Source organism: Anopheles stephensi, chromosome 2 (assembly GCF_013141755.1).
Source record: "Anopheles stephensi strain Indian chromosome 2, UCI_ANSTEP_V1.0, whole genome shotgun sequence".
Taxonomy (NCBI): Eukaryota; Metazoa; Arthropoda; class Insecta; order Diptera; family Culicidae; genus Anopheles; species Anopheles stephensi.
In genome coordinates this window covers 7569046-7579846 of record NC_050202.1, presented here as the reverse complement: position 1 = coordinate 7579846, position 10801 = coordinate 7569046, and the positions used below count along the sequence as shown (strand labels likewise).

The window sequence follows — 10801 nt, the reverse complement described above, 5'->3', positions numbered from 1 at the left end:
AAATAACAACAAATAAAAAACAAACATTAAAAGCGATGGAAAAAATAGCAAAGAAAATGTAAAGAAACTAGGAGTTTAATACAAGTGAAATGAAACATTGCTCAAGTAGCTTATTTGTTAAAATTAGAACATTATAATAACATATGCAAAGTAAAACAATGCAAAAGGAATGGAGAAATTTTGGTTTGGAATGTAGAACTCGTAAACTTAGAATTAAGAAGTTAAAAGTCCACCAATTAAACAGCTAAAAATAGCTTTAAAAGGCCCAATGGATAAAAAACAGGAAACAGCTTAATTTTCTTATTTTTTTCCTTTGTTTTTATCGGCTGGTTCGTGAATTTATTTATTTTTTCTTTTTATTTGATAAAACTTCTTAATTATTCTAAATTAATTGAAGGGCGTTAAAAGGTTTAATCCTCTTTTAGCTACCTTAGTTCTTTGTTTGCCCAACTATAAACTCCTTACGCCCTAAATAGTGTACTAAAGCAATTAAGAGTGCGGACCGAGCCTGAGTTGAGTTAATGGATTGGAAAATAATATGCAGCTTCCACCGAGTCGCAAGGCCAAACCATGGACTACCCTAAAATTTTCAAATTAATCACCTGAATATCTTAACTCCATCGCCCCACAACGGCCGCTCTTTGTTGTTTACCCCTTATTTGCGTTTGTAGCTTTGCCAATATAAAGTAATAGGCCCCCATAAACCGATGGCCACGGTGATGTTCCGTTCGGTGCTGTGCATTCATCATCATCCCGAACGGTAGTGCTCGAGCGAATAAATAATGTTCCAGCTGCATGTATCTTCCTGCGCCGTAAGGTGATTGCTAATTTACGGCGTGGAAAATAAATTACCGGCACCGAAATGGGCGTTCAAACCGTTTCGCGCCACATTACTACTGACCACTAACACTACATAACAACAGCAACCCCCGAAAGGGGGTGGGTTTTGTAGCGCTTTCAAAGGTCCCTTTCCCAAAACACCAAACACCGACGGGCACGTGCGGGTTGTTTTCATAATTTTCCCATTTCAAAACACAGCGCTTTTCCGGGATGGTTAGGAAGCAGTACGCGCCAGCCTCCTGGTAAGGATCCGACGTTTCCGACTGTGTTTTTGGTAATCGGATCCAGGTGTGCGTGCGTATACAGGCCGCTTTGTGACGCACGCCCGGTATGTTTGTGTTTCGCGTGCCAAAAACTACCGTAAAAAGCACACACCCGCTTGCACCGTTTGTTTATACAACACTAGCTGAGCTGAATCGGCCCAAGAACGATTAACCGCCTTTTCTCTTGGAACTAGGAAATTAAAGTTGCGATTCTTCTCACGCCACGCCACTTTTACTCGCCAGTACTTTCGATTAGCATACGCTAAAAGCAATTGCTTCGGATAGGCAGCTATTCGCTGTTCCCTGTCCAATGTCATTCGTCGCCTCAATCACCTGGCAATGCCAGATTTGCCAGAATCGCGGCCATTCGATACGAGAAGGAAAAAAAAGCAGTTCGAGCCAAGGAGACGACTCGTGCATTAAAATTCATTACCACCGACGGGCTCGATCGCGCACAGATCGGTTATCGAATCGATCGTCGATCACGTGCCGATCGTTAAAACATCGTGCAACATCCACCGACTGGGGTGTCCCTCTTTACGGGATCCAAGGACGTACGAGATTCACTGAAGCGCTTCGCGAACGTAGCTGTACCTCTGGCGCGGACGGTTGTACCGTAGCCCGAACGTACAGCGCTTTTACCCACAGCCCTAGGGGACGCACGAAGATGTAGTACAGTATTTCCGCCAGGCTTGTGAGGCTCATGCCGGACAGGAGGGCCAGAATGCCTCCGAAGTTGGCCAGCTCGCCGTTAAAGTTCATGTACTCCACCCGTTCGATGTAGAGAAATTTGTTGTCCTTGAAGTAAACGTACAGCAGCATCGGTTCCATCCTGAGAAAGACAATAAAAAGGATAGATTTAACTTACGGCAAGTTCCTTATTCTTTCTAAACTTTCTTATTAAAGCTGATGTCCTTAGACAAGCCTCCTCATAAAATTCTCATTAATCGAAGACGTTCGTTTAGACAATGAGGTCTATTCGGCGACCTTGTACGAGACCGTCCACTCCGTTCAGAGTTAAATCCGCCACTGGATGCAAGACCTAAGCAGAGGCTTAGCTCAACGTGGAGTTGATTTTCTACTACCTGAGATCCCTTAAATATCTTCGAAGGATCTTCGTTCCTGGCTTCCAATTTATTCCCTGTCCTATACTCAAGTCAATGGTTGAGCTTAAATTATCGACATAAGATGACTGAACTCTCCTTCTCTGGCAGTATCTGTCACTCTATTGGTTTTGACTGGAAATGAGCTTTGCTCTCCTTCGATCTTCTTCGATCGTCTTCAAGCAATTCCAACTAATCCTCCTTCTTTCCTTTAAGTAAATCTAAAAGGACTTACTCAGACTTACCCTTCCATTCCGCTCTCTCGCCTAATCATGGACGCCAACATGGCATCCAAATTCAGCCAATCGTTCGATAGCTCCACATCGTACTTGATCGTGGTACAGGCGGGCAAACAGTCACACATCTCCTGCCCCCTATCTTCGCTCAGCTCATCCAGCTCCATCAACCGAGTAACGGCCGATTTATAGCAACGCTTTTCATGTGCACTGCAAACGCGGGTAGTGTTTTCCCGGGGCATAGCAAAGGTCACACAACCGCACGTTGCTAGCGTATAGTTGGTGAGACACTCGAACTCACAGTTCTGCTCGTTGTACACCCGGAAAAAGCGTAGCTTCCGTTCGTCCGAGAAAAAGCATTGTCTCCTACAAAATGAAAGGAACTCAATTATAGCAAAGAGATGAGGGTTTTATAGCAGCGACTTACTTGGTCGGAGGATATCGGTGCAGATTCTTCTGGGTGGTTAGTAAGCGTGGCTTTACGATTATGGATACGGCTTGCATCGGCGGTACACGGATGTGATACTCACTTAGCCGCGGGAACTCATCCGGTGGGTGAATCGTAACTTTGTAGCCTTGTAGAGCGCCCTTAAGAAGCAGAGAACATTGGTTCAAAATTAGCCCGTCTATCCAAACGATTTGATAAGAGGTTTCTACTCACCGAACAGATGTACTCCCGGTTGGTCTGGTGTGCCTTCATCAGCACAATCGCACCACCCTTAAACCCACCGCTAGCCGTACGCCGCGGATAGGCCAGCAGATCCTCACCCACCGTATATCCATTCTCCATCGTCCATCCCGTGCTGCGCATCTTCGACGCATGCAACGATTTAAAGCCCCGCTTCCTAACGTCCGGATTAACTTCCCGCTCGCGAAACTCTTGATCGGCCGTGTACAGTTCCGCACTGGACAGCATGTTGAAGCTGTAGCAAACTCCATTTTCCGTCACCTTCCGGGCCCACAACGCTTCGCACGGTCGAAAGTTGAAGCTCCACAGGCACGACACAAACAGCTCATCGTGCGGTATCGACATGTTGACCAACTGTTCCACCACCTGCTCACTAGCGGCGGCCAGCGCACTCTCGCTGGTCGCACCACTCGTGCCATAAAAATCATTCTTCGACCGCATCAGCGACGAGCAGACGTGCGTTAGGGCGCGCAACTTGTGCCACTCGTCGGGTGCGAGCGTCTTGTTTGCCCGTGCCCTTAGATACACCTCGGTAATGTTGAACTTCTCCACATCGATTCGCGTCTGCGGGCAGATGGTGATGGCCGGGAACGGCATCTTCCACACCGGGATCGGACGTGCCGAGAAGCTGACGATCATCGGCTTCTCGATCCACTTCTGATGCCCGATAACGATCGCCGATATGCAGACGCTTAGCGAGAGCACCACCACAAACGACCAGCATACTCTGGGGGAGGGAAGGGGGGGAAGTAGAGCAGTTTAGTTAGTATTTAAGGGTAAAGGGTAGGAGTCCTTACCGCTCCGCAATGGACACTTTGGGGTGAACGATGTACGACATGCCATGGCACGAGCTTGACGCAAAGTACTCCCGTGCCAGGTGCTTCAGAATGGTCCCGCGATGCACTCTCATCGGAATCGATTTCCTTCGGGTGCCGGCAACTTCAACACTAACCAGTGGGACCGTTGATCGACCATGGCCTACTTGTGAGTCTACAATGCTCAATCCAAGTAGCCGGGCGTTAACGCTCGATTGATTATCTCTAGCATCAAATGTCCTTTCAACACGATAGGCCGAGCATCAGCTTTGAAGAGGTCTCTTCAGTTAAGTCTGTCCCAATTGTGGGTATTTGTCCAATCTTTAAAACCGTGTGTTTATCCCGGTACGTGACATTCGGATATTAAATTTAAACCCAATAAAATATCTATTTCCAGCAGAAACTATTCCCCTTTGGTTGGGTCATAAGTACAAGCCGCATACTGTTGTAACCACGCGCCGGTCCATTCTTAATCATTATTGTAATGAATATTGAACGAATTCGTGCGCAAAATACCTTCGAAACCCTCGTCAGGATCACGAACCAGTAGCTTCGGATTGAAAGAACTCTGCTCCGTTACTTCGCCACCGGCGTCCAGTTTAAAATTCATCCAGCAGGAAAAACTATCACGCAAACACTAGTGCCCATAAAAACGACACCCACCGAGCGCCATAAAAACCGTCCCTAAACACCCATTAAAATACGGAACGACTGCGCGTAATCTACGCTCCCGCGGACACACAGGCCCACCGCTTTCGTTGGCCAAGCGCCACCGATGACGCCGTTAACAATTACCCCGGTTTAGAGTGCAATTTGCAGCACACACACATGCTGGGTGCACCCTACGACTTGGGGGGTGCAAATAGATACCGACAAAGGGGTTTTAGGATATTAGAGTTCCATCGCTGTTTGATCGATCTGTCGGAAGCGCGGAATCACTCTCTCTCTCTATCCAAGCAGGGCCACAACAATGGATCGTAAAAGTGGGGTAATAAAAAATGGTTTGGTGACCATGGCGGGTTTTTTTGTTCTGCGCTCCCGCTGTTGCGTTGTTCGAGTTAGCTCCATGCGCAATGAGACACAAATTGCAACCACGTGTCCACCCGCCAGCGCATCGAGTGAGCTCGGTTTGATAAATTTGCGCGCACGAGTGCAGCGACATGGTTCGCGATCTTGTTTGATGATTAATGTTATCTTAATGATCGGGGCGAGCCAAAGAAAGCAAGAACACCAACAAAGGGAACATCCGATTCGCGCCCTCCCCCCGAGAGTTGTCCGATGTTAACGAGAATCGTTGCAAACGGTGACCATGAAAAATGGTGTGTTTTGAGTCGAACTTGTCGAATTAACATACATCCGAAATATTGGGAAGGTTCTCGCCCTCGGTACACTCGGTTGTTGCAGACATAAAACTTGGTACATAAAACTGTCAATTTCAAAACAAAAAAAAAACAACCACACATTCTCACATGCTTCGCTATAATGTTCGCACCACAATCTTACTTCCACTACCTTGCTTAATCTACAGAAATCTAAGCCACAAGGAAAAAAAAAGCCAACAGAAAATCACAGAACACAGCGGTTGGCAATATTTAATAATCGTTTGACAAATGGTTCTACAACCGCGAGGATCATAAATTACGGTCGCTTGTTCGGTCGGGGAGCGACACAACGCGCGCGACAGATTCGGTGTAGCTGATAAACTTTGTCCACAGCCTCCATTTTCGGATCACCGATACCGATACCACGGACGGACATTTTTATTAGCATTTTAGCATTTTTTTTTCTTCTTTGCGGTTGGATGGCAGATAGAAAAGCCTTCCCCAGAAGGGTGTAAAAATGGAATGGCCATCCTTAAGTGACATTCCAGAAAAAAGAGAGAAAAAACGGAACCGAATAGTCTTTAGTTACGTGTGTCACGAGGAAGCATAAAACTACCTTCGTATTGGAAATTATAAATTCATCCTATTCCAAAACCACCTACATGTTTGGTAGGGATGGTCGCCGGACACCCGACAAAAAAAAACAGTCACCCATTGTACGCCGATATGACTTAATTCAAACTAACGAATCGCTTCGACAGCGACAAATCATCCCAAAACCTTCCAAAACGAGAGCCCTTAACTAGACTGTGCCGAAGTGTAACTGCGGGAAACTCCGGACCAAGCTAGACTGGGTGTTGGGGAGATCGAAACTGCCCTAGAGCTCCAACGTGAAGAAAACCAAACCAATTAGGAAGCGCGTAAATCTTATCTACACTCACATGCTCTAGGGACAGTTTTTCGACCGCCATAGCTACTGCACCTCACCAACCGCACCCACCATCACAACCTGCCCGCCGCCAAGACTGACGGCAACATTGGCGCCGTTTGTCACCCAAATTTACGAGACCAACTTTTATCGATGGTGTAAATTTTCGGTCAAAAACAGAGACACGCGGCCACTATTGTCACGGCCAGTTCTAAAGATGTGGCGATTCAAGCACACAATCATAAGATGTAAACAGCGTCTGTATATTTCGCTCTCGCATCGACTGACAGCTGAATTACCTACACACCTGACAGATCGTAGTAGCTGGTGAGCATAAAGCAGTGCTTACTGTACAGCCGAAACAAGTGTTTTAGCACCGTTAGTCCATAACGCTAAACATAAATTGGCCGTACGTGACTGAACTGCGAGAACAGCACCACCAGCTACAAAAAAAAACCCTATCGCGATCTTCTATGTCCTACGCGAAGAGTTTCACAGCGAATTCGGGCAGCCACATAATTCAATTCCAATTCGACGCGAACTTTGCGTTAATAGTGTTTTATTATCTTACCAAGAAAACTAAACAAAAAAAATCGACCCGGGCACTAGTTTTGGTCGTCGCGTGGCGCAAAACACATAAAAGATAACATTAAAAACCGTTATGGCCGCGGTCATTGCTCCATTTGTCCGGCAGGCAAATGCCATCTCCATCTGAAGTCTAGTCATATCTGTAACTATTTTGCTAGCATTCTCTCGATCTGTCGCCCCGAATTCGGACATTCAATTGCATTTTATGACTACAGGGAGATAGGGAGGAAAAAAGGACATTAAATTGCCTCCAAATGCGTGAACTTCAACGTGCGTCTGTTACGCACAATTTACGTTGCGTAGCGTGAGTGATGGTTGCCGATCGCTCCAAAAAAAAATGCCAAACAGACAGTAAATTGCCACGCGAGATGTGCTGAAGATCTGCTGTCCTGCCACAACGCAACGATCATCACTCCCTTCGTTTAAGGTTATAAATTTACGTTCAAGTTCTAAACGTCGTATGATAAACGGGGTAAGTATTGATGTCATCGCGTGGCGGGATGAGCTCATGTCGCGGTGCTATAATAGCCATAATTTGTAGTGTATTTACACTACGCTACTTACAACAACAAAAAATCGCTGCCTCTAAGCTGGATCGACGGGAGCAAGAGAGAGCAGCAAAAAAGAAGGGATAATCTTCTTAAATACGACCATGTTTGATGTCACAAATAAATATGTTTCGCTTTCCATATCCCCGTTCCAGCGAGTCTCATCATCTCGGGCCACGTTTTAATAACTCAATAAAACACAAAATTATAATAAACATTCTAAACCCGGTTTACGATCATCAGACGGACGGGATGCGTTCGTTCAATCTCTTCATCAGAGCTTCGTCTCGTGGGAACTTCAATCTCTAGCGTGGGTGAGCGATCTGGTCCGTTGCGATCGGTCGCTCCTCAACCGACATCAACCATATTTCATTACCCTTCACTGTTCACCCATGAATTGATCTCATCCATTTCGACGCAAGGAACGAGACGATTTCGCGATCACTTTTGGATAGGTTTCCTTGCCGTATGCAAATCTGCTAATTGCAATCATTTTGGGGTAGGAAATTCTCTTGGAGATTATAGCGAACCATAAATTTAACCGCAAGATTTTTGGAAACTGATTCAGCCATGCTTCATACGACGACGTACGCACTCTGCTGCGTGTGGGTACATCTATATCAATCAGCAATTTATAATATTTTGAATCGTCGCCCATAGGGATCGAATTACGGCAGCGTTGATTTCATTTATTATTCATTGTTTGGTGAACGATTATTTTACGCGCCCCGAATGTCATCATCAATCAACCGCAAGCAGGAGTTTGAACGCAATAAATCACGCACATAAGGCGTCGATCGATTGAAGGCATACTTTCGGTCAGATTGCGTAGGTGAACACCGAGAGGGCCGGCATTCCACTTGCAAAATCCTATAAAGCGGTTAAAATCAATTCTTGTTTTAATCCACTTATATGAGTAGAAATTCCAATGAGTAGGATTAGACTAATCAAATACATCACCACACTGCTTCAATAGCAAATTGGCATCGCTCGGACTTTGTGTTTTTGTTTGCACCACCGCTAATCCACTTCTTTAAAAACAAAACAATCAATCTTCAGCAACCCCAAACACACCGAAAACCATCTTAATAGTTTTATTGAACTCATCAGCACAGCAGAACCATTAAAACCCTCCTGAGCATTAACGTTGGCTAGGTCATGGATTGAAGAAGCTCCTCAGCGCGACCGCAACTATCCGAAAGGGAGCATCCCGAAAACTTTCCTAACAACAAGACAATAAACATAAATCTTTCCGGTACGGTCATAAAATTACAATTTGTGTCCCCTTCAGCCAAAGCAAACCCCAATCAGGGGCTCCCTTCGGTAAGGTTTCGTCTCAAAGTTTATTTCAGTTGAAAAGGAACTACATTAAAGCGACATCTCCTGATTATTACTGATCTTGTTTAATACTTGGATAATATTCTATAAAATAAACCTTATTACTACTGAGTAGAAAAAAGATAAAACATATTTAAAAAACTTTAAGCTAAGTATATTTTTACTCTCTCGTACTCCTGCCACCGCGGAAGGACGGTCAGCAAACAAAAATAGAAACGAATCAAGGCGGGTAAAGTTATTGTCACCCTACTGACATTCCATTACGAGTGATTTAAATACGTGACCACAGTAAACCACACATTTATGGCAGTTAAGGATTAAGCCGAGCGAAATTCTAAAAATTCGCCGTTCAAAATACACATACCCGTCGAAACCGTTTAAAACCCCGTTGGGGTGTTCTGCACCTTTATTTTTTGTGCTGTATGACGCTTAGAGCTTAATAAGTCATTAGCTTTGTATCTACCCATCGCTCGGAAACCTTTTGCTCCACTGTGCGTCATGTGTAGTACATATTTTTTCTTTCGGCCGATTTTACATCGGACGCAGATCCTTTATCTAAATCCTGGTTCCGAATTCGTACGCCTATCGGCACAGGGGAGGTAAACAACTAGCTGTCGACCACTAAACGTTCCACCAGAAGACAGTTGCTGCCAGGTGATTGGCTTTGAGATGCCGACAGGGGAAGCTAGCAGTGCGATCGTGCGACAACATCATGCGTCGACAGTGTCGCCATTAGCCGCATCAATTTATGGGAATTATTATCGACCGCAGTCGACACCGCAATTCTTCGCCCTATGGGTTTTGGTAACCGTTCCTACACACAGGGGGAAAAAAGCATAATTACTTGTGCGTGTGTGAGTCTTCTACTCCTCCGCCACCGAATGCTAATAATCTTAACATAGCTCTATCAGACGTCCCAAAACAATAGCAAAGGGCTACCAGCAACACCGACCTAGCGCACAATAAATAATTCCACAACACAAAGTGGTTTCGAACATACCTCCTTCTGGTCGTCATCGGCGCGGCTGACAAACGGTGGAACTTTTGTGAGGATTGTTGATATTTTAATCCTAAAGCAATCTTAGCAATTTACTGCGTGATCTTGAGAACTGCGAGCGATCGAGCCGGAGCGCTAAAACAAAACACTCGTCTTATGCTATCTCTAACAATAAAAATGCGCCACATTCGCTATCGTGCTAGTAATCGTAATGGTAAAACAATGTGCAGCGATTGCGTTTTTTGTAGAGGAAGGTTATCATGGCGCTCTATCGCAGAATGGAATTTCACTGATATCTGTTTCTAAAGTATAAACACATTCTATCGAATGTGTTCTATCGTGTTCTTTTGCCATGATTCAACCACAGTCAGCTTCGTGCAAATTGCAGGGTTAGTCGATGGATTGAGTAATCCATCCATGTAATAAATGAATTATGTTTATTTATTAATTTGAGCTATTTTATTTTAATTTATGTTTAGAATGATAGAAACATAAAAACCCCTTGCCCTTTACCATAAAAAACTATAATCAAAAAAATAATGTAATTGGCAGACAAACTATGTCAAAAAAACCGTTAATGGCATGTCAACACCTATTGAGGATACAGAGCCAAGGAAGAGAAGGATATTTAGCGAAAAATTATAAAAATTACGCTTTACGACGCAAGTAAACTCATCGTAGAAATAACACGAATTTCCAAATTCACTTCTGTCAAAATTCATGACTTTTAGGGACCTCTTGATGGGGCGGTCCGGTGGCCGAGGCGATAACGACGCTGGTCTTTACACGGCAGGACCGGGGTTCAAATCCCATAAAGATCGCCTCCCCGTACGCAGGGCTGAATGCTTTCCTACGGGTAAAAGTAAGTCACAGAAAGCCAGAAATGACAGAACGAGACCTCAAGAAGGTTGTAGTGCCTTCTTTAGCAATCCTTTTCTTCTTTTTTTAATCAATTTTTAAAGACGTTCCGGATTAGTGAGGCCTCACGATCCATTATTCCTCAAATTGGAAACACAAATTAAATAATAAGACCACAAAAAATTCGATCCATCTAAAGTTGATCTGAAATTATTTTAATTTGATTTTATTTAATCAAGTTTCATAAAAAATAAAGCAACGAATTTGAATATACACC

General features: G+C 44.5%; 1 protein-coding gene across 1 annotated transcript; it reads right to left on the bottom strand.

Annotated features, from left to right (window-relative positions):
• Positions 1-279: 279 nt before the first annotated feature.
• Positions 280-4067, bottom strand: LOC118503697 (pickpocket protein 28-like). The gene is made up of 5 exons (XM_036037258.1): positions 3928-4067; positions 3104-3857; positions 2870-3030; positions 2452-2808; positions 280-1935 (listed from the first exon to the last, which is right to left on the bottom strand). Exons 1-5 carry the CDS (start codon positions 4038-4040, stop codon positions 1641-1643), a joined length of 1680 nt encoding a protein of 559 aa, XP_035893151.1. The 5' UTR covers positions 4041-4067; the 3' UTR covers positions 280-1640.
• Between the last annotated feature and the right edge of the window lie 6734 nt (positions 4068-10801).

Coding starts and splice junctions, on each gene's coding strand:
- LOC118503697 (XM_036037258.1), bottom strand. CDS start 4,040: ATGAGAGTGCATCGCGGGACCATTCTGAAGCACCTGGCACGGGAGTAC. Junction 3,858..3,927: donor AAAGTGTCCATTGCGGAGCG/GTAAGGACTCCT, acceptor TCCCTCCCCCAG/AGTATGCTGGTCGTTTGTGG. Junction 1,936..2,451: donor CGAGAGAGCGGAATGGAAGG/GTAAGTCTGAGT, acceptor TGTCTTTCTCAG/GATGGAACCGATGCTGCTGT.